General features: G+C 40.4%; 1 protein-coding gene across 3 annotated transcripts in view; it reads left to right on the top strand.

The window, feature by feature from the left end:
* The window catches only part of FGD5 (FYVE, RhoGEF and PH domain containing 5), an 89,677-nt gene extending 67,203 nt beyond the window's left edge, over positions 1-22,474 (top strand). For all 3 annotated transcript variants that reach the window (XM_027905876.1, XM_027905877.1, XM_027905874.1), the window contains 9 exons: positions 4,694-4,777; positions 6,415-6,494; positions 10,615-10,714; positions 12,850-12,987; positions 14,078-14,180; positions 16,142-16,272; positions 17,636-17,764; positions 19,437-19,585; positions 20,349-22,474. In XM_027905876.1, the coding sequence (XP_027761677.1) occupies positions 4,694-4,777; positions 6,415-6,494; positions 10,615-10,714; positions 12,850-12,987; positions 14,078-14,180; positions 16,142-16,272; positions 17,636-17,764; positions 19,437-19,585; positions 20,349-20,385 (951 nt within the window). In that variant the 3' untranslated portion in view covers positions 20,386-22,474. The remainder of the gene's footprint in view (positions 1-4,693; positions 4,778-6,414; positions 6,495-10,614; positions 10,715-12,849; positions 12,988-14,077; positions 14,181-16,141; positions 16,273-17,635; positions 17,765-19,436; positions 19,586-20,348) is intronic.
* The last annotated feature ends 2,256 nt before the right edge of the window (positions 22,475-24,730 follow it).

The following is a 24,730-nucleotide window of genomic DNA, read 5'->3' as shown; positions in this document are numbered from 1 at the left end:
AGGGGACAGAGTGGCTGGAGAGCAGCCAGGCAGGAAGGGAGCTGGGAGAAGGGAGAGAACATGAGCCAGAGTGTGCCCAGGTGGCCAAGAAGGCCAATGGCATCCTGGCCTGGCTCAGGAAGAGTGTGGCAGCAGGAGCAGGGAAGTGATTCTTGGCCTGCACTCAGCGCTGGGGAGGCCACCCCTGGACTGCTGTGTCCAGCTCTGGGCCCTCAGGTCAGGAAGGACATGGAGGGGCTGGAGCAGGGGCAGAGAAGAGCAACGAGGCTGGTGAAGGGACTCGAACACAAGTCCTATGAGGAGAGGCTGAGGGAGCTGGGGTTGTTGAGCCTGGAGAAGAGGAGGCTCGGGGGGGACCTCATCACTCCCTGCAACTCCCTGACTGGAGGTTGTAGCCAGGTGGGGGTCTGTCTCTTCTCCCAGGCAGCTCTCAGTAAGACAAGAGGGCACGGTCTTAAGCTGTGCCAGGCGAGGTTTAGGTTGGATATTAGGGAAAAACTTTTTATAGAGAGGGCAATCAGGCATTGGAATGGGCTGCCCAGGGAAGTGGTGGATTCTCCGTCCCTGGAGGTTTTTAAGATGAGACTGGATGTGGCACTCAGTGCCATGGTCTGGGAACCACAGCAGTGTTGGACCAAGGGTCGGACTTGATGATCTTGGAGCTCTTTTCCAACCCAGCTGATTCTATGATTCTATGAACACTGATGGACTGTAGCAACAGCAGTAAATGTCAAAAGCATAACTTTGCTGTGGCCAAGGGAAAATGGCTATGCCAGAATCTCCTGGAGTTGGTCTTAAGAAACAGTGTTCTAAGCACTACTGACGTCTACTGATGACCACTATATCCCTACTGATCTCTCTTCTGGAACACTTGCCTTTGCTAGTATTCCAAAAATATTTTGGAGCTAAAACTGAGACCAAATTCCAAGATGTTGTTACCTTTTTGTCTTTGAGTATGTTAGTAACTGCCATCATAACATAGTGGTCACTCTCAAAAACCAAGAGACACATAAACCTGGCATCTTTCCTGATCCGACACACTAAAGTTGCAATCACTTCAGGCTTCCTGTATTGTATCTCCTGTCGGGGCAGGGCAAGGATAACTGGATCTTTGAAACCTATTGGCAAATATCTACCTTTGGGTTCAGTGACTTTTTTTACTCCAGTCTCCTCCACCATGAATGCTCCTCAGGTTGCAGAGCAATTCCCGGTATGGTGAATTTGCAGGAAAGTCACTGTGGAATATGGTAATTCTTGCATTAACACTGGAATGGCTTTGCATTATCTACTCGTCACTGCTGTTATGCTATGGGTTCTCTGTGGTGTCACCACCACTATGCCACTACCACTCCTGCATTGCTTAAAGGACTATTTAGCCTGTGGATACATCAAGACAAGTACTGCATAGCTATGTCACCATATTTTCATCTTGGCATATAGCATGTTTACTGCATCGGTTTTAAGTCCCTACCAACCACCACTGCTGAAACCTTTTTCCAACAGTCCAGGCCTGCATGAAAATATCCTTCCCTCTACCAGTGCATCTACCCCAACCCACAATCCATGTGCTGTCTTGATTTTGATACCTGGAGACACTGTAGATGAAAAACCTATTCCAAAACTCCAAGACTAGAATAATCTCCTAAACACTGTCTCTTAAAACGCATGTTTATTTAAAGCCTTTATCTTGTTAAGACCATATCATAATCCTTTGAAGCCACTGGCAAAACTCAGGTTTATGTATTAATAAAGAACCCGAATCTTTCAGAATTGACATTCTGATGCTTCACATGTCAGCTGTCACTCAAAAAGTTTACCAGAAGCTAGCATGTATAGGTGTGATTTAGCTTTGAAGAAATAAGTGAATTTACCTTAGTTATCCAAAACAGATTTTTAGATGAAGAGCATTTTCTGAAGTTCTTAGCAGTGAACTTATTCTGACTGAAGTTAAATTAAGACCAGGACCTGGAGACAATTTCAGTGCAAGAGTACACACTGAAGGATAACCCTGAGAATGTAACCTCTATGCATCACAGGAGATGAGTCCACCAAACTAAAGCTGTAAATAGAAAAGGCCTTAAATATTGGGTGCATGCCAGACTCCTACTCAGCCTGTGCTTTCAGGATGTGTTTTGGTAGTGTGTTCTGAATACATCTCCACCCGTAAGGAGTATGTCTGTGCACAGCCCATACAGGCATGAGAGGGCAGAACACGCATTTAAGGGCTTTTGACGGATCTGTGTTTCTGCGGCTGTATGGTGTGTGTATCATAAGGTTAGCTGAGCTGTCTGTTTTGTGCAGGCTGATGGTATTGTTGAATCTGGTGTTTCCTGGCAGGATGTTTGGTGAGTTTTGCTGTGCATCTGTTTCCTGAGTTCAGTCTCTGTTTACAAGGATGTTGGGGCCTCTGTGCAGCACAGTATGGGCAACTTTGCAACTCAGACACTGTCTCTTATCTCACCCTTCCAAGAATTTCTCTACAAAGGCTGCTTGTGTTGCAAGTGGGATGCAGGAAGCTGCTATCAAATGGGAGACTGTTTAATGCTCTAGCTGGCAGGGCTGGGGTATAGGAGGCTTTGGAGTCAGAGCTCGGAAAACACAACTCCAGCACATATTCAGGCTGCTCCACTGACACTCGGGGTATGTTTAACTCAGACTTGAATAGAAGAACACAGGGATTATAATGAACTAGCCTTTAAAACATTCAGAAAAACCAAACACGTGGTAGGAGCTTTTAGACAGAAAGTACATTACCTATGGATGCCAGCAGTTCAGCAGGGCATAAACTTCTTTGGATCAATAAATTTGGATACTGTAGGTTAGAAAACTTGCAGTTACCTCTAGAGTTACTGGGTACTTATCACAACAGAGGGAATTATAAAAAAAGTAGTAACAGAAAAAAAGGGAATTAAAGAACATATGTATGCTTCTTTCTCTGTGTTGTCAACTGTTATCTGGGGGACCATGTGTGCATGGAGCAACGCAGAATATGTCCTCCAATATCAAATTCTGAGCAGTCTAGGGATCCCAATTATTCAAAAGTATTCTGGCAAACAGGAAATGGGTCTGAAGCCCAAAGACTTGTGGGAACTCCCGAGGATTTTGGCAGTCCATGTCTTCTATTGCAGATTCCTGAGAGGCTCCAGGATCAGCTTTTATCAAGTCCTCACTGCTTCAGGGAACAGTGTACAGTGTAAAGCAGGAGGATGCATGAAACCCCTGGTACTGATGCTAGTTCTGTCCATACCAATCATATGGTCACCACTCAGGTCTCTTATATAAATGTGGCAAAGGAGACAGCAGCGAGTGCAAAGCCTTTATTTCGTCAAGCTTTGAAATATTTGTCATAATTTTACTGTGTCAAGTTGTGGATTGTGGGATCTCTGAGTCACAGTCCACTGCTAAATACTTTGGTGGACTAAAACAGAAGGATGAAAAAAATTCCAATGGGCATTTATAAAGCAAAGTCATAATTAATGTTTAGTAAAATCTTGGGATATTAAGCAGAGCTGTCATGATAACCGTATGCACCACAGTGTCTTTCTTAATCAACAGTAATAAAAGAAAAAGCTGCTTTTTGAAGAAATATGCAAGTTTTACAATACATAAAATAAATGGAGTTTGCTGTTCAAGAAACCCCATCTCTCTTAGGATTTCACTTGCTCAGGCTTAGTGTCCAAGTGCTGCAGGGCTCCATCTTGGGCCCTGTGCTCTTCAACATCTTCATCAACGACTTAAGACGCAGGACTGGAAGGGATAATAGCAAGTTTGCAGATTATACAAAACTGGGAGAAGCTGTTGAGTCCCTTGAAGGCAGGGAGGCCCTGCAGAGAGACCCTGACAGATCCGAGAGCTGGGAATCGCCAACCATAGGAAGCTCAACAAGGAAAAGTGCCAGATTTTACACCTGGGATGGGGCAACAATCCAGATGGGCAGACTGGAGAATGAGAGGATAGAAAGCAGTGCCAGGAAAGGGCCCTGGGGGTCCTAGTGGGTGGCCAGTTGGCCATGAGTCAGCAGTGCCCTGGCAGCCAGGAAGGCCAACCCTGTCCTGGGGCCATCAGGCCCAGCATAGCTGGCTGAGCCAGGAAGGGAATTGTCCCGCTCTGCTCTGCCCTGGCGCGGCCTCACCCAATATTGGGGCAGTTTTGGTCACTGCAATATAAGAAAGATATTAAGCTCTTAGAGAGCATCCAAAGGAGGACAAGGAAGATAGTGAAGGGCCTTAAGGGGAAACTGTAGGAGGAGCAGCTGAGGTCACTTGGTCTGTTCAGCCTGGAGAATAGGAGACTGAGGAGAGGCATCAGCAGGGTCTTCAGTTTCCTCACAAGGGGCAGTTAGTTGGTATTGCCAGGTAGTAAACGTGGAAGCTGCCTTCCCAACTTGAACATGTCATTGCCTTTAAAACAAATAGCTCTTTCACCCATGCTGGATAAAAAAGAGCTGATTCTCTACTTGGTTAGCCATTAGCAACAGTCAAAAATGGTAAGAAATCAAAGTTCTGGATGCAGACTCCTCAGAGTTTTGTGGAAATGCAGGTCTTGATCTAAACTGTGTGGCTTGGGCCTGTCTTTAGTAACAGTCTCAGCAGTTCACCGAGTTACTGCTTGTTCTGCGTATCCCCCTCAGGAGTAATGGGCAGGCCTACAAGCCATATTGCAAATTATTGATTTTGTCTTTCTTTTCATATAGATGAATGATGTTCTGCTGTACACATATCCCCAGAAGGATGGCAAATACCGACTGAAAAACACCTTAGCTGTGTCAGGCATGAAGGTAATGCCTCATCTGTATTATAGGCTGAAATTAAAGTTTTATAGTGAGCTATTAGTGTTTTGCTGGTTTATGTCTCATATCCAGCAAGGGGAAAGAGGGGATGGACCTGTTATCAGGGGATTCCCTTGCCTCTTACAGGAGACAGAAGGAAGAGTAATATAAAACAAATATAATATAATATAATATAATATCATATCATATCATATAAAAAAATATTATCTACAAGTCTGTGACTTAGTATGACAACCTTACTCAGGCTGCATAAATAATACAAGCCAAAATCACAGTTACCATCTGATCATGAAACTGGAAACAGAAAGAAATTTATCTCATTTTGTCCATTCCTCTCCTCATATCTCCACCCAATGCATGATCATTCCCTTCAACATATTCACTAGAACTTAGTTTGCCTGGTTTTAAACTCCTGCTACTCAAAATTTACACAAGCTTGGTTTTCATGTTCCTTTTAACTGTTGTAATCAAAAGCATTAAGGGTTCAGAAAGCAAGTAACCAACTTGCTTGGTTGGGGGAAAGGTATATTGGGAGCGATTTCATGCAGTGATATGAACACAGTCTCTTCTTCAAAAAATGTATACATTGCAGACACAACTTATGTATCCTTACACTTTCCCTAAGCATCCATTGGCACCATCTCCTGTGCAACAGGAGATACCGGACTGGAGGGGTCTTTGCTTCTTACCTAGCCATCCATGACACACCTCCTGCCAAGAACCTTCGTAACTGTTCTATAGCTAATACGCCAAGTTGCATTTACGTGAAAGAGAATTTGAAGTGACAAGCCAGGAGTCTGATGATCAAGAAAACAGACAAGATGAGAATTACTAATCATTAATTCCAGTGGAATGACAGGGGAAACTTAAGGTATTGTGAAAATGTGGGAGGCTGATCACCCCAGAGACCTGATAGTTTAAAACTAACTCAGGGATCCCATCTGGTGTAGGAATTGCCAAAACATTTTACCATTAAGTGAAAAGGAGTTGCAGAGCAGGTACTTGTTAAGGTATATTTGAAACACTGAGTCACATTAAGTCATAATGATGCTTCTTAATACAAGTGTATGAAATCATGAAGCTATGTTTCTCCTCTATGACTTCTGCTATTAGCAGGCAACTAATACACTAGATGGCAAGGAAAAGATTTTAGATGAGCTGTAGCTTTTAAGTTTGTTGGGTTCTTTTGCTCCTAAAGAGCCTTGCTGCAGACAGGCATTCCCTGAACTGAAGTGCTTCACTGTATAATGTCTGCATGTCAGAAAGAGATTTCTGTTCATTACAAGCATAGACATAACTTTTTCCAAAATGCTCTGACACTTGCCAGACTAAACATCTCCTAAGCTTGTCACATTAAAACTGAACCCCGACAGATACTTTATCCTTATCTTTATAGGCTGGATTAAATTATTTCTTTCCTTTAGCACCAATTGAAATAGAGAGCATTCCTCATTACACCAGCGATACAGAAAACAAAAAACCCCTACCTGCTCACCTCTTTACACTGAAATATGACAAAGATGGCTTAGACATCATAGATCTGTATGCATTGAGACTTGTATGGTGTACTGGTTATAGACAGTTTAACTCATGTCCACACTCGTGTTCACGGCATTTGTTTCTAGGTCAGTCGTTCAATGACAGAAAAAGCCCAAAACGTCCTGAAGATTGAATATGATGAGCATTGCCTGACCCTGTCAGCAAGGTATTGTTCCCAAACAGCCATGGCAGAGGGTGTTACATTCTAGAGCTGTATCTCTAGATTAGTCCAACCAATACCCAAGACTGAAATGGTGTCTTATTCTTTTTTAACTCAGTATCGGTCTGCTATTGTGACAGACGATGGCTGAGTACTTGATTACACAACCAACAGTCATTATAAATGTGAGGCTTATAAACTGTAACTAATTCAATTAATGTACTCAGAGATTAGAAGTTGGGTCTCGATAACATCTTACAGAGAAAGGAAAGAGAAGAACATTTGTTACTAAGAAACCTGAGTACTTTCCATTATCTTTCACACACTTTCCCTGTGACACTAAGAGTATGTTGTATCTCCCTCTTACAAGTTCCCTTGTTACCTCATACCATACCTCACTGGGGCTGCAAAAATAGTAATTAGGTAATACCATGCAACAGATATAAAAGCATTTAATAGTGCCTAAATGACAAAGCCAGAATTAAACCTTACTGGCAAGCTCATGGTTTTTCTAATAAAAGAAATCTCCCTAATGAATTTGTGTACTGCTAGTACTGATTGCACCTGGGAGTCAAGATCTCTGTCCTGGAATTACAAGCCAGAAAGAGATTATAGGTCAGCTTCTGATCAGTATTTTTCATGCTTCTAGCCCAAAACTATCCTGCAAATTTACCTACAGCTATTGCAGAAAGGTGGCTGGCTTGATTTCCATGTGTAGTTTATTACAAAAGACATAGCACACTAGCAGCAGTATTAAAAGTAAGTCTTCCAAATGACAAGGTCTTCAGTGCTTTTAAGCACTGATTTTCCCACAGTCTCCAACTACAGAATGTTTGGAAACACAGCAGACTTCCTTAATTACACAGTGCAACAAAAAGACAGGGAGGGTACTTTCCTACTCAGAATCAGAATTTGGAACTCTCATCCTTCCACTTAACCATCTGTGGGCCATGTTCAGCTATCTGTCAAAGCCTTTTGGTCCATTTCCTTTTATAACCATAACCATATCTGAGATTATCTTAGACCTGTACACTCATCAATCCTCAAAATATACACACAGTAATTTTGAGTTACCTGATAGTTATAAAAGCAGGATGTGTACAGTTCTTCTGTACTGCAGAGGGGAAATAACTGCTGTACATCCCCTTTAGCCAGGGCAACTAAGTTGGCATCCCTAGTGAGCAGCTTGGGACACTTTGCTTGCATTGTTAGCATGTTTCTTTGCTTTTTGTACTCATATCAAGTCCATGCTTAGTTAGCCTAAACAAAGCATGTGAGGCCACCATGAGCTATGTTTATTTGGTAGTAGATAGGACCAGGGCCTGAGACTAAGGTTGCCCTTCTCATAACAGCCATATGGAGACTGGGACAGATTCCTTTTCCCTTCCTTGTGCTGCTCATTCTGGGACTGGTCTACCAGAAGTCACACAAAACATTTTTTCCTCTCCCTTTGTGTACTGGCTGGCAGAGCTGAGACACCAGTGGGCCAGCATGCCCTCCTAACCCCATTGCACAACATCTTTGACCTGCCACACTCACAAAAAAGCACCAAAGGCAGAAATGTACCAGAAAGCTTTAAGCATCCCTAAAGACCGTATATTTTACTGCTCACACCAAGATGCTGCAAGTCTGCACTGAAAACCGCTTGGTAACAACCACAGAACCAGCCTCAGTGCTTTTATACTGGTATGAGACAAGGTGAATGCACTGAGGAATTACAGCATGAGCACCAAGGACTAAAGGCAGTAGACTAAGGACGACCAAAGCTCAGAAGTCAGCCGTGGTTACAGATGGCACTGTAAAGTCTTTCCACTTTCTGCTGAAAACAAATCTTGTTCACCTGAAGAGACATGTTATTGGTTTGCAGGGAGCTGCTAACAGATCTGAACACAGCACCTTTTTGGAGAAGGCTTATATCTTCATTTGCATTTCAGAAATATTTTTGGACACAGGGATAACCACATGGTGCTCATATAAAATACCAGAGCACTAGGAGAAAGCAGTCAATGTTACCTCCTCAAAGGCTAATTTAGAGTGACAGTGGTAGCACTGCGACAAAGTCCCATCTCAGCCCGATTTCTGTGTTCTGTGGATGTCCTCTACTGCAGTGACAATTTGACCCTATTTGTTTAATGAAGAATATATTAGCCAACATAGATAACTGATAGCTCAGTAAAGAAAAGATGCATCCCAAAAATCCCACAAGGACCAAATGTAGCAATGGTGAATCACAGGCTGAGCTTCTCTGAGCCTCAGAGGTTCAGCAAAAATTCCTCTGAGCCTTCAAGCAACCAGTCAAATAGCTAACTAGGAACAGGCCAGTGCCAGTTGACATAATTTATCTTACTCATCAGCAGATGGGTGTTATTCCCGAATGTAGTCACTAATAACCTGCAGTTACTGCCTAGAGATGTTTAATGGAGTGGAGAAGAGGTAAAGGGGCCAGTTAGATATGAGACTTTTAATAGTAGGTTGCCCCTCTTACCTGTCTTTCTCAATGGGGCTTTAATTTACATCACTATATGGGCCATGGTTTCCTTTGTTTTTTGGTTGTTTTTTGTTTTAATCATATCTTAATTCTCAAGTGAAGAGAATTTCCAAGAAAGAATTAGCGAGAGAAAGGTTTAAGCCAGGACTCCTGGCTGTGAACATCATCTGTCTGGAAGATACAGACATCTTCATGTTTCTTAAAAAGTGTAATTTGATGGGTAGTAATTTTGGTAGTAATAAGGAATGACTAAGCTAGATGAAGCCAAGCTGGATGGAGCTCTGAGCAGCATGGTCTAGTGGAAGGTGTCCCTGCCCATGTCAGGGGTTTGGAACACAATGATCTTCAAGGCTGCTTCCAACCCAAACCATTCTGTGATTCTATGACTAGTAGTGTGTGTCTTGACAGAGGTGATCTCCTGTAACACAGGCCCTTGGCTTCCAGAGGTTAGCTTATATGTAATACATGCACTAGCTCTGAGTTTCTGCTCTGGGCTTGGTAAATTTTGCAGAGGCTGATGTTTTTGAGACAAGGCTTACGCTTATGGTGCAGAGGGATGCCAAGTCAAAGATCATCAAGAAAATCTGGCTCTTCCTCTCTCTTTGTGCCTTTTTTTTTAAGACCACAAAACACAAATTGTTCTCAGACATCTTGTTTGGTGGTCTTCACGAGGACAGTGTGAGGAAATCACAGCTGAACAGCAGCTGGCAATGATGCCACTGCTAGATTTTACAACAAAGTCTAGTGGGTAGCTTTAATGTGAGTAGCTGGTATGATCTGGGGAAGGGAGACCACACTATTTTCCCTCCTGCGACTGAGGCTAGAAACCGCTAGAACTGTGCAGAGTTTCAGATGGGCAGGAAGCACATAGTTTGAAGTCACAGCAGAAAAACCAGCTAACATAAGCAGGACACCTCATGGCTGTAACAGAGTGAATGCATCTGGGAAGGAACAGGCACTAAGAGCCCTTTTGCTTTTTTGGGGATAGCTCGACTGGAAGGGAAATGAAAAGTGTTCGCTCGTTTGCCTTGTGCAAAGGAGGCATCTAGGGGCCAGTCTGGAGAACTACTGGCCTCTATGTGTACCTGCAACTATAGGGAATGCAAAACTTCCTTCCCAAATTGCTGTCTTGGCCTCTTGCCAGGAGACTGGAGGTTGCTGGGATAGACCTAGAGGAAAATGAAAGTATTCACATCTGCACTGTTGGTGACAGGCTTCTGCAGATCATCTGAGCATCCCTCTATAGAGATGAGCATAAGCACACCATGCCATAAACCCATGCCAATGCTACATGCAGTAGAGTGCCTAAAAGCTAGAGCTGACAGGACAAAAAGAGACAATTCATATTGCCCTCTGTGATCTAGGATTGAGCAGCTTACAGCAAAATCAGAGAGTACTTTGAAAAATTTTCTGGACATTAGTTCCTTCTCAGTCACAGTCCTAACCATGGAGCTACACTACTCATTGTGCTGAATATGTTTTCAACAGTCAATTTTGGTCCTGGTCAGAAAACTGTCGATTCAGTGCAATAGTGCAAGAAAGCAAACATTCATAAAGTAAAGCTTTTCTCCTCTGACCAGCTTGTTTCAGTCCCTGCTGTGCATGGCATTGACTGCTCTGTTGTATTTCATTCCACAGCTCTTGCTCAGAAAGGGATGACTGGTACAACTGCATCAGCAGACACATCCCAGATGACTACAAAGCTCACAACACTTCGACTTTCCACAGCAGTGTAGAGGTAAAAGGAGGCCAAGTCTTTCAATGCTTGAAAAGGGAAGGAGGGAAAGAGAGAAAGGAAAGAAGGAGGGTTATAAAATTCAGAATTCCTAGTAGCCAGATACTCTATTTTCTTTTAAACCAGTATGCCAGGCTTGAGCAATGAAACTCATCACGGCTTGTAGGCTACCTCTGAAATGTTAATCACACTCTATACTCTGTGGCCTTTGCTTAGTTCTTCTGAAGGAAGATTATATTGTCCTGAAAGACAAACCAGTAACTATTTGGATTAATTAAATATAGCTACAAACTTGATAGATATAACAAACCCAAAATTACCCTTAGTTACGCTAATGTTATACACACAATAAAGTAACTGCCGGTGCGAACCCCAGTACAATTTTGCAATTGTACCAGCACAATTATGTATATTATTATCTCATTATTTTCAGTTGTACTACTCTCAGGTAAGAAGGCAAAGAATGCATCTGATAAAAAGTAAAAATGTTATTTTAGCTTATGTAGAACACCAATTTTACTAAATAAGAAAGAGTGCTGGTGAGGCCACATCTGGAGTGCTGTGCCCAGTGCTGGGCTCCTCAGTATGACACACGGAAATGCTGGAAAGCCCAGCAAAGGGCAACAAAAATGGTAAGGGACTGGAGCATCTCTCCTGTGAGGAAAGGCTGAGAATGCTGGGAATGTTCAACCTGGAGAAGGCTCAGGGAGGATCTCATCTATGTCTACAAGTAGCTGGAGGGTACAAAGAAGATGGAGCCAGGCTCTTCTCAGGGGTGCCCAGTGATAGGACCAGAGGCAGTGGCCACAGACTGAAACACAGGAGGTTCCTTCAAACAGCAGCAAACACTTTTTCACTCTGAGGGTGACCAAGCACTGGCACAGGTTGCCCAGGGAGGTTGTGGAGTCTCCATCCTTGGGAATGTTCAAAGGACACCTGGACACAGTCCTTGCCAACTGCTGCTATATAACCTTACCTGAGCAGAGTGGGTGGACCAGATGACCTTCAGAGGTCCCTTCCAACCTCAACCAGTTTGTGATTAAACTTAAAATTTTTTAAGACCTCAGAAAGTAAAAAATTAATTCAAAACCAAAACAGGATTTTTTTCCTGGCCTGTATCTAATCTAATTTCAAATATTTAACAAGAAAAAAATAGAAATTAGTCAGTATAACAATCTAAACCAAATCCTTTTTCAACAAATGAAAAAATAATTTCTTTCCAGCTCTGCTTCTGATGTAAACCTGAATGTGCACATAAAGAAAATTTGGAGGAAATCTGTCTTTAGATCCTATTTGTCTGCAGAAGTCTAATTTCCACCTAGGACACCTTCCTAACAAACAGTCCTTCAAAAGCACAAGAGTCTGTGGTATTTGTGCCAAATGCTGAGCAGCTGTAATCTGACAGTGGGGGACTCCCTAATATTTTGGTGCTGAACCTGAAGTAACATAGCTTCTCAGCACAGTTTATTAGATTGGGTTCAGCTGCACAGGGACCATGGCTCCCTGGGCTTGAGCAAAGGCACCTGAACAATACTGCGATGCAGTGCATTCCACTGCAATTGGGAGAAGTGAATACATTTTTCTAAAGCTCCTTACATATATTCAGATCAGCCATGGAAAGCATGGATCAGATTTGGAGTAGGAGTAAGGGAGGGTAAATTCATCTTTGGTTTTTGTGTTTTCTTTACTCTCTGTTGCATCATCACAGAACTGTCCCAAAGTGTAATGACATAAAAAGCTCAGGTACATTTTGACTGAAAGCTATAGAACTTTTTATGGATATTATTTCAAAAGCTTCTAATAAAAAGACAGCTTTGACTCATGTTCTTACCTGCACTTTTCATATGCAGTTAATCAGATACTTGTCTGGCATGGAAGAGTATCAGGGTCTCACCAAAAATAGATTTGCATGGATTTTACTTGTTGTGACTCTGGCTTTAAGAGCATCATGTACTAATCTTTCAGTGCTGAAGCAGTTGCATGTCACTTAAAAGTGCATTAAGAATGAGGAAATTTGGGGATCTTAACAGGAGAAGGTAGATTGAAATGAGAGGAGAATTGTATGTGATGGACCAGGGCTGACTGAGTGCACTTTGAAAGTGCAGATGCTTTTTCATTTATTTTTGTTTGATTTTAAGCTAAGGGAAAGGCTTGGAATACCCTTGGGAGAGAGGCCTCCTACTTTGGTACCTGTGTCCCATGTCATGATGTGCATGAACTGTGGCTGTGACTTTACCCTCACTTTGAGGCGACATCACTGCCATGCCTGTGGGAAGGTAAGAGCTGTACAAGCTTCTGGGGGGCTTTATTTTCACCTCTGGGATGCCAGCTGCTACTGCTGTAACTTCTGCAAATTTGTAGTAACATCAAGACTTTAATTTGACTTCTCACAGAACCTCTGTGCTTTGCTAAATTAGCTAATTAGGTCCTAATGTCACTAGAAGAAACAACAGTTACCTTGCCTTAAGGGGTAAAACAGCCTCCCGAAGGTGGGTAGTTAAAGGCTGACAGGATAATTATTGCTGGGTGCAGCCATTATATCTGATATATAGCTAGCTCTGGAGACAATGAAGCAATACACTAAAAATACAGGCCTATACAGAGCAGTAGCACATGTACTCCATGACCTGTCCCTGATAACATCTGGTAAAATTATCTTCCAAGAAAAGTGAAGAAATTCAGCAGTAGATCATGGTTTGGTCAGTGACCAAAGGGAAAGTTTCTTCTGTGCTCCATTGAAGAGCTGTTGCCTTTTGCCCTAAAGCTAAGGGGATCCATAAGCTTTCTTGGGTTTGTCCCTTTATTCCTGACTCTAGAGATTCGTTTATAAACAAAAACCTGCAGTCATGCTTTAAACCATGACTGTCTTTTAACCTTATTTTTTTTCTAAATTTTAATAAAACTACCAGTGATTTTTGCTAGTATAAAAAAAAAAAAAAACATTTACCTAATCTTTTTTTTTTAATTCCACAGAGCAAATCAGTCTGTACTTAAACAGGGATTGCAGGAACATGCAAGCTTGCTTAAGAAAACAATGCTACTAACAAAGCTATGAAAACAGAAATAATTTTAAAGGTGTCATTCTGCAATTCATTACTAGGGAAGGTATAAATTCCTGAGGAGAAGGACACAGCAATGGTGTGCAACTAAATACATGTTCGGTTCTGCTTAGCTTACAACAGTGCAAACCTACAGCAATCATATTTCAGTCAGCAGACTTTCCCTGGCTGGCACAGTTTTTTATGAGAGAACCATGTCTGGTCCACTGTCCATCTTCCCCTCCCAGCAAGCTTAGGGGATTTTTTTTGTATGTGCATATCTATAAATAGAAATTATATTTATGTGCATCTCTTCTTGATGGAACAGATTGTATGTCGAAATTGTTCAAGAAACAAGTACCCTATGAAGTACCTTAAAGATCAAGCAGCCAAAGTCTGTGATAGCTGCTACGTGGAACTTAATAAAAGAGGTAGGATTTCTTCATTCTTGTCAAAACTGACAAATCTATTTCCTTCCTGTATGATGAGGAGGCTTTAGGACCTGCCTACTATGTTGTATTTTGTTAAATATGCCTCAAGCTTGAGGCATGTGTATTGAGGTTTTGGGAGAGTCAGGCTTTATAGCAGCTGAAACTGTTTAGCAAGCCATAAAATCAAGTTTAGCAAACTGTTTTTTCAAATGGAAAGAGGGGACATTTAGGTTAGATATACAGAAGAAATTCTTCCCTGTGAGGGTGGTGAGGCCCTGGCACAGGTTGCCCAGAAAAGCTGTGGCTGCCACATCCCTAGCAGTATTCAAGACCAGGTTGGATGAAGCTTGGAGCAACCTGGATAGTGGAAGGTGTCCCATGGCAGGGACTGGAATGAGATGAGTTTTAAGGTCCCTTCCAACCCAAATCTTCTATGATTCTAAGCCAGGTTCTCGGAGGGCTTCCCTGACCTTTTTAATATACCAGAATAATGGTAAAAACTATGTCGTGTGATGAGCAACTGAGAACTCTGGGTTTGTCTCCTCTGGAGATAAGGAGGCTGAGGGATGATCTCATTGCTCTCTGCAGCTTCCTGAGGAGGAGACGTGGAGACAGTGGTGCTGATCTCTTCTCCGTGTGATGCAGTGACAAGACACATGAGAATGGTTCAAAGCTTCATCAGGGGAGGTTCTGACTTGACATGAGAAAACCTTTCTTTTCCCAGAGGGTGGCCAAACATTGGAACAGGCTTTCTAGAGAGGTGGTCAATTCCCTATGCCTCTCAGTGTTTAAAGGACATTTGGACAATGCCCTTAATAACACAATTTGACTTTTGAGCAGCCCTGAAATGGTCAGGCAGTTGAACTAGATGATTGTTGTAGGCTCCTTCTAATGAACTATTTTATTCTGTGATGTAATTATAGGTGATAACTCTTCCCTGTCATTTATAATTAATTATCCATTAAAGTAAAACAGTGGCTTTTTGGTTCTTCACTGTCCTCATCCATGTTGTAGCTTTTACAAAAAGAAATCCTCAGATAAAGTGCAGAGTCGCTAAGAGCTTTTCTACATATGGAGTTAATCTGGTTACAGATGAAAGCATAAATTCAAAGCAGAAGAGCTACTGCCTATCTAGAATTATATTATTAGCCTACTACGTAAGTCTCTTTTCTGATTTAAATAGACATCCAAATCAAAGACAAAAGGTTACAAATATATGAACAGAGAGTGAACAGGACATAATTTTCTTATACTACTACTCATATAGACAATCTGTAAAAATAAGCATATTATATTGCCAAGAATAAAAAGGTGTGGACAATTGAAGTTTAGGTTTTTGACTGAAGACATTCACACTAGCCAAGCAAACACATGAACAGATGCTGTCACAACAGCCAAAAAAAGGCATCTCCAAGCAACTCTGTGTCCAAGAAATTCAGACTTGCGCTAAAACAATGCTATCTTTTACTAAGAGCTTTCAAATAATGTGTGTTGCCAGAAGTGGAATCATGAAGATGTGAACTCAGACAAGTGGGGTTAATGGAGATTTTCAGAGCCAGAAGAATTGTCTCCCATGCAGAATTCAAAGAAAATAGTTTATACAGAAAGAATGTCTCATTAGTGAATCTATCCTGCAAAGGTGTTACAGAACATGGAGGAGATGTCAAAGCCATTTGCTTAATGCTCATTTTAAATAACAAGAAAACAAGCTGTGCTTTGTCAGCTTTCTTGCAGGCTTCTTTCAAGCTACTGTAGGTTATTAAAAAAGGGTGCTATGGAATCCACTGATCAGACTTAAAGAGGTGATTTGAAAGAAAGGCTAAAATAAAAACTAGGTGAGAAGGAGGCATTGCATTTTCCTTAGTCATTTACATTAGTGTATTGTGTGTCTCTTACACAGCCTGATATGTATCAACTCATCTATTTCTCCCTTCCCCTTCTAATTTTTCTTAATCTTGCAGCGCGGCCACTAAGCATGAACTTCCCTCCAACTTCATCCAGGTGTTCAAGCAGTGCCTTCTCCTCTGTTTTCCACAATATTCATTATTCATCTTTTAAGAAACAGAAGAAGATCCCTTCAGCTCTCATGGAGGTAGGACCAAGCTGCCTAAGAAAGGCAAGAGACTCTAGGAACTGTGTGCTCATACTTCAGCAGCTATGTTTATACAGTGTGCAGGTGGGCTCAGCACATGCCTTGGTTTACTTTCATCATGCAATTATTTTTTTGTTTTTCACAGTAGTGTTTAAAATACAAAAATATTCTGACCTCTGGAGATACCACAGAAGTGTCTTGAGCCCAATGAGAAACCCAGTTAGAGTATGATACTTTTAATTTGCTCATCAGCCTGTGAAGTCTTGAAAAAAAACTAAAAACACTTTCAAGGTACTAGATAGAACAACAGAGCAGATCATAGACACTGACAATCTTACCAGTGTAAACAGAATTCCCACCAATTTCAATGGGGCCACGATTTCTAAAGCTGTATTAGTTTTCTTTACAGGAACAATGTACCAATCATTTTGATGTATTCTAGGTAGCTAAGCTGCTCATTGAACAAACCTTAAGAGATTTGTTTGTGAAACTGTGCCAGAGATACAACCATACAATACAAACACACAAATATAATATTGAAAGAGCCAGCAGGCAGAATTTAAACCTCATGAGGGGAAAAAGTATCACCTTTCTCTCCACATGGAGGTAGCACATGTTTATTAACATGAACTATCTCACAATAGCATTACTCCAGGTCTTGGAACATTTCTGTTCTGCTGCAAATCACTGCTGTATAAATGCTCGGTTTTCCCTTCTGTCAGTGCTACAAAAGCTGGTTTTGAATCTCTGCTCTTTGTTTCTAAATCCAGTACTGTTTACTGCTGTAAATAGTGATGTACACTGCATTGTGTGCGTGCATGTGTATAGTTCCAGCTACTCAAAATCTGGATTTTTAAGAACATTAAGTACTTAGATCTCAAAATATTTCTGTGAGAGGGCAACTCTTCTTCGAAATATTTCACAAATGAAACCAAGTCATCATTAGGTGATTAATATAAATGAATATAAACCCATAGCAAAGCCCTAAATATACCCATGTCTTGAAAGTGTTCAGCCACAAGACTGTAATTCACTTTTGGAAGCATGTACTTTTAAAGTACAAAAATATCCCAGATCTGGGAAAAGGGTTGAGTTTGGCTTTTCAGAACACAACTGTAAGCTTACTGACCTGAATAATAACTCAACTGCATATTTCCCATTAGTTACTGAGAACAAATTTTAACTATAAAGATTCAAACAGTTAAGAAGAACCGTAATACCATGCTAATAATTTGTCTGTATCAATACTTTTAATGGTCTACTTACAGTTTCACCTGGTTATCTGGTGTGATGCAAGCATACATAATCAGGAGGGAAAAAGCCTTTGCTGTTACAAATCCTGATTTCTCCTACCTTGCTCCAGGTGGCAGCCTCAGGAGAGGGAGCTACCATCAGCGGTTACCTCAGCAGATGTAAGGGAGGCAAAAGACACTGGAAGAAACGCTGGTTTGTTATCAAAGGCAAAGTCCTCTACACCTACATAGCAAACGAGGTATTGTGCACTTTGACTTGAATTAGTTTCTTATCTGAGATCCCTTCTTTACTCTCTACAGGAGAACCAGAAAATGGGAAAGGTAGAAATGGTAGTTTCTCACAACTATCTGCCTTCCAAGATCTGGTCCTAACAGACTGAGTCCCCAGGGAGCTCAACCACAGCCCTAGCTGAACCTTGGCAGCCCTCAGACACTGCCCTTCATTATCTGACTTCTTGCTGTTCATGCTATTATAAATTGTCAACCACAGTGAACCTTAGCATAAGTATTTACACCTAAAGATTTCAAGATCCTTCAGCATTCTCTGGTGTACTTGGTAACCGCCAGGTATTTTTTGGATAGATGGTGCTACGATCCACTTCTGGTGGGGAGGAGAATCTTGTAGTTTTGCAAGTATAAGTAAGACACTTGTCCTACTGGTACCAACAGGGAAAGACAGGAGACAGGCTGCAGAAGTCAGAATAATGCCAGCTGTGTTGGTCTGTAAGCTCCTCCTTACAGCCAAGGAGGCAGGGTATCAATTAGATCATTTTTATGTATTTTGTCCCTCCCAATCCCTTTTCTTATTTTATAATAACTGCAATACAAATAAACTTGAAGTAAGTGTAATATAAAGTTTGGTTATAATGGACAGATTCCATAAGCAAAACCATAAAAATTAATTTTGCTGAAAAAAAGGACAATGCAAAAACTTGTAAAAGCAACACTTGGTACTTTAAGCCCTCAGAATACTTTGCAAACATCATGTGATGGTTGCATGAAGCAACGTTATCCCCTTTAAACGGGTGAAGAGATTGAGGCACAAAAGGGTTCATGATTTGACCAGCAGTTTAGACCATTATCATCAAATTCTGTATCCACACATTTACCTTACCTCACCTAACCTTAAAAGTGATCATTTCTGGTTCAACAGTAGGGAAAAAGCAACAATGCTTAATTACACTTTGCATTCCCAGTCTAGAAGTTACCTTCTAAAAGCACAGGCAAAGCCAACATACACATATAATCACTGCCTAAATACAGTGAATAAAACTCCAGCTATCACTAACAGCTAAACTGCAGTTCAATTAAGGCTTATTGTTTTCTTTGACTTCTGCAAAGCCATGTCTAGCAAGCAAAATTTGTGGAAGCTTCTTGGGACTAAATTAACAATTATTTGCATTACAAGCTAGGAAATTTTAAACCAGCCTTTTGGAAAGCAAGTGAGCTGTTTGAGAAAAAGCAGATTTCTGAAAAAGTCACTGGTGCTGTGAAACGAAATTACAAGGCACCAAAAAGACTACTATTTGCACCCAGTAAAAAAAAATTACTGAAAGAAACATAACCGGGAGTGTGTCTCAGGCTTTCAGAACTGCTGCTGGACTGTCCCATACTCTCAAGTAATCTCTGATTTGCCTTCTGGACCATTATGTCAGACAGCCTTCAATGTAGTGGCTAATTTGACCTGCATGGCCATGTGGATGATCACAAAGAATTGGATTTGCAGAGGTGGTCAAGTTCGGTATTCAGACTAGATAAAAATGTGTGGTACAGGTGCTGCTCTTGTTTAGGGAAGAGCCATGAGTCCAGCAGAACATTCAGCTACTGCTTTTGCATTTGTCACAGCAGGGTTGTATCATTTGGTTTTCAGCCTTCTCACTAAATTTTGGTTCACTACTTCTTTGCTTTCAGGACAAAGTTGCTACAGAAAGTTTGCCTTTGCTGGGTTTCACCATTGCCCCAGAAAAGGGGGATGGAAGCATGGATGCAGTTTTTCATCTCTACCACAAGCAGACTCTCTTTTATAGCTTCCGAGCAGAGGATAACAATTCAGCACAGAGGTATGGGGGTAGACTTCCACACTAGCCAGTGCACAGGTCCAAAAGCTTATGTAGGGCTTTCCCCTCTCCTTCAGTTCAGAATGCCTTCATGACAGAGGAAGCAAGCAACTTTCAGAGTGTTGATTAAGCCAAATTACATGTGACTGGCCTGAGTGACATTAAAAATCTACCTGGTGCTTTTACTTTCCTTCAGAAAGGAGAATTTGCTTCCTCCTACGGGTAAAGAGGAGACAGAGTCCCTAGAGTCATGTCTAGAAGTCTGTCACAGGTGATTATTGTACAGAAACTTCTCTGATTTATATGTTCAATTTATATGTTCAATCTTAGTTTTCTCATCAACAAGTAATTGCTTATTTTTCTCCATTCTATTGCTACTGCTTCCACATAATAAAACAGTCACAAAATTTATAATAAAAATGCCAGCACCTCCAGACACACAGGAAAGGAAATGAGTGTTTATACAAGGTTTTGTTGCTTTTAAACATACTTCAGTGGTTTCATGTTTCCTATTCTAAGACAGCACTTATACTGTCTTTGAGACTTTACAATAATTTACTGGTCAAGATTGCATTAGAAAGCAAGAGTCCTAGTAACTCAGCTCCCTGCTTTAATCACAAAACTATAGTTCCTCATCAGAGCTGGGATGGAAAATATAGTCTTCTTCAAGCTTTATGTTCTTAAAATACTTTTTTCTTAAAATACATATCTTCTTAAAATGTATCTAGTTTTATATGTACCACTTTTTCTTTTCTGTTCTTTTTAGGTGGATTGAAGCCATGGAAGAAGCATCCATATTATAGCAGCTATCATGCAATGAACTTGGAAGAAATTCTCAGATTTCTATACATTTCCAGCAATCCTCTTATGACTTACAAAACTGAACAGTGTATTTCAGGCCCACTGGCCACACACACTGGATTTGAACTGTTTCCAGTTTGCTCTTTTTGCTTCCTTCTTCTTACATCCACGTTGTTGCAAATGAAAACTTCAAAGTAGAGAATGTTTATGGTGATCTTTATGTATGTACAACTTCAGCCTGTACTATAAGCTTCTCCTCAGACCTCACAGTAAACTAAGTCTAACATCAAGACCAGAAAATACATGGAAATACTGACTATAGTAAGTAACAGGCTCAGATTTACTTACTCTAGAGCACTGCCGTATTTCATTGAGTTGGTTTTGATGTCTACCACAACACGAGAAACCATGTAGTACACAACAAATGATCATTTAAAGCACTTTATCATTTTTATTGAACTACACTTTCCTTTTCTTCGTGTTTCTAAGGAGTTCTGTGGCATGATTTATTACCCATCCATTAACAAGTGCCAGCATGAAATTATGCCCCACGAATGCGAAATTGCTTCCACAGAAAATGAACGAACAACACATTCAATTTACCTGGTCTACCAACACTTCACTACCTATGATCCAACGTAATTACTTACTATGAATTTATAATTTTACAGAGAGCATATAATTTATGTTAAAGGGTTTAGTTTCATATCACTGCAGTACTTTGAAATGCACTTCAGTAGATCTACAGATCCAGGCGTTGAATTATATCACTTCTCCTTAAATACTGCATCAGACTCAAACCCAAAGGTTATTTCTAATTTATTATAAACCTACAGACAGTTTTTATTTAACATGTCTACCTAGTAGTGTTAGGATTTTTATCCTCTATTTAAATAGTCTATCTTTATTTTCAAAATTCCTGTTGTTTCTGCTGTTCTTGTTATGAAAAAAAATGTTATCAAAAATTGAATGCACATAACTAGCACAGCATTTGAAATATGCTGGGTGCACTGAAATGCACTTGTCTGAACCTGCTCTGCTGGAGTGCTTTGGAACTCCTGTGGCTATACCTGTCTCACATCAGACTGCTGCCGTGCACTACATTTCCAGGGCTGGATTCTCAGCAGCCAGCTGTGTTTGTGTGACTTCAAAGATGCTATGCTGCTTTACACCAGCTAAGGATATAGATGTCTGGAGTTTGGGGGTTGGGTTTTTGTGTTTGGTTTAGGGGGTTGTTTTTTGTTAGGGTGGGGTTTTTTTAGTGTTTGGGTTGGGGTTTTCTATAAAGATTGAGAAGTGGTGTTCTAATCATTGCAATACCATGGTTTTGTGTCCTGTATTTGTCATAATATTTGACTGAGGAATAGAACAGCATCTATGATTAAAATATATCTTTGTATAAAAATACCATGTTCAAGAATTTACTTACATTAAAATATATTGTTGGGTATTTTTATTACTTTCATTTTTCCCTTTCTTTAAGAAGGTTAATGGATATCTGAATTTTTGACCCTAAAAAATTGTTTAGAATTGTCTGCATTTGTAAAGGTCTATAATATATACCCAAATCATAAGGTAGTTCAGTTTATCACCTGCAAAAACAAGCTTAAAGAAACAAATATCTACCACTAAATAAAAATACCACTGTTCTGGAGATTTTTTGATACAACTGAGTCTGACCATTTCAAATAGCATATATTATCATGTGCAAACAGAAATTAAGTATAAAAGTAAAACTTTTGGTTCTTTAGTTATTGAATGAACATCAGTATTAACTCTTTACATTAGAACCATGGCCCTGCTACCAATACACTGTAAATGTTTATTCCCCCCCCCCTAAAAACATTTTGCACTTACAAAAAAATAAGACAACGTTGAATAGAGTAGTATCTCTAACTATGGTCTAAAACAAAACTGCACTACAGAATGACGATATTATGAGGACTTAGATGTTGACATTTGGTGACTGTTGTATGAAGCTTTCAGTTAGAAACATGAAATGAAGACATGAAAATATTTTGTTGTAAAAAATAAGATACAGTGCTACTGGACATTGTTTTAAGTAACACAGAAAAATAAAAGAGCAAAACAACTGCAGTTCTACAGCTTTTTCTTTAAACTGTTTTTACCTTCTTTAATTCCAGCTTTGCAGTTATTGTTAACACATACTTGCCTATTAACCAGTTCTCTGACAAACTAGGGAAGAGCATCAAATCAGAAGATGGTAGTGGAGCCCTTCTGGTGGGAACAGAATTTAGACCTAATTGTTATGATGACGTGTTTCAGTCCACACTGCATTTATCTCCTGTAAAGCCTGCCTATTTTACTTCAACTTACAGATACAAATAGTTTCAATACAGCATAAAGAAAGAGCAAAAAATGAAAACGTCCTCACAACTTCAGTCGAACTGTTAACTAAATTTGACCAAAGCTAAGCACCAGAGACAGAAATTATCATAATTTCAGAATTATTCCAGTAATCACCTTTTAGAAAATGTTAACTTCATAAACTACATATATATACTCAGTTTACTACCTGCCATTTACTTACACAGCTCTTTCCTACTAATTTGTAGTTAGTATTACTCTTCCAAAACAAAAAACTTTGTTCCACACCTTCTTAAATGTTTCCAAAAAAATTCAGTAATACGTCACAATGAACTAGTTACTTGGCCAATAGCTGAGATGTAAGCTGCCCTCATTTGTTGTTCCAGAGTTTTTCTGTTTATTTCTCTACTTACTAAAAAGCATTAAAGTTATTACCCATTAGGTGCAACTAATATTTTGACCTATTTTACAGCATATGCCTAATTAAAATCTGTTTTTTAAACAGTTATTAAATTATTTTCTAAAGTACAAGTTATTCAGACATGGAGGATACCAACATGACAAGATTCTGTACCACTTACATAAGCACTGCTAGTCAAGCCCTGGGACTGCTGTCCTTCCTGAGCTGATTCTCTGCTGCTTTTACAACTGACGAAAACCATACAGCTATGAATACTAACCAGGCTTTTCCTGTTTGCATGGTACTTTGATACAAAAGCAATAATGACTACTTTGGTTGTAACCATATTCAGTGAATATCACTGCTTGTGAAGGTAAAAGAAAGTGCAAATACTCAGCAACAGGGAAAGGTATTCCCTTAAATACTAAGGGAAAAACACCAGTTTAACTCCACAAGTTACTTGGGAACATAAACTTCTGTGTATTAAAAGCAGTGCAATTCTAAAGCCTGGGTAACGCTGTGACACCACTTTTGATCAAGTTTTGACAAGAAAGTTTCTAGACTCCAGGGCATGGTGTTATGACGTCAAAGGTTAGACTTGATGACCTTGGAGGTCTTTTCCAACCTTAATGATTTTATGTAGTGATATTTTTCTGCAGTCAAAAAGCCTACAGCAGACAGCGAGGTCATTTTTGCTAAGAGATGAACATGGAGACATGATGGCAAAACCCCCACAGGATGGAGGTCACCAGCTTCCCTCAGCATTGCCCAGCCATGTACAAAAAAGCAAGGCATAAGGACTGATACTTAAAAATCATCAACTAGCACTTAAAAGAGAAATTTAAATTGAATGTGGCATTAGCAAGACCAGTTTATACAGTTAAAACCTTGTCAGTCACATATAACTGTTGATTTCTTCCATGCTAGGTATCAGTTTTGCTCTTACAATTTACATCAAAAGTTTCCAGAAAATTCTATGCAAATTTTAAGCACCTGAAATGAGAACTAAAAAAACCCCAAACAACAAAGCTCTACAATACTAATCCTAATGATCCAATTACCTACAATATCCCAAAAATTTAAAACACATGAGCAACCTTAAATCCCATTCTCATTTTGTAGTACTTGGCCTGCCCTGACTTTTGACTACCCCTTAGTCCATTATGTACTTTTACTCCCATCACCAAGGCCAGAGAGAAAGCTTTGACTATGCCATTAGTATTCTCACAACCCACAAGTGCTTTGCAGTGGTTCTCTGCTTCCACACTTAAAACCTCCTTCCCTCTTCACAAGTATGCACATCTCACCTCTGCTCTGTGGGGAATTCAGGCTGTTCTCCTGGGCAGGGTGCAACTTCCACGGCGTCTCTTCCCTCCTCTTCTTGCACGACAATTTTGCAGCACGTTTTTTCTTCTGAGGCAACTATCCCAAAAAAAGGGAGAAGCTAAAAGGTCCTTGTTATCAGCAGGTGCGTTTGAAAATGAACACCACTAAAATCCCTTCTCCACTATGGCTGGGAACAATTTAATCCTTATTGTCAGGAACTGCGGCCCGAAGGAGAGAAGCCCTCGGTGGAGCCCACTCTCTGTGAGGAGAGGAGCCCTGAGGACCCTCGGTGG

The sequence above is a fragment of the Empidonax traillii genome, unplaced genomic scaffold, assembly GCF_003031625.1.
Source record: "Empidonax traillii isolate 1590-97213 ecotype Southwest subspecies unplaced genomic scaffold, ASM303162v1 scaffold1216:size234177, whole genome shotgun sequence".
NCBI lineage: Eukaryota > Metazoa > Chordata > Aves > Passeriformes > Tyrannidae > Empidonax > Empidonax traillii.
Note: the sequence above shows the minus strand (reverse complement) of the source record. Positions and strands in the feature narration are given on the sequence as shown.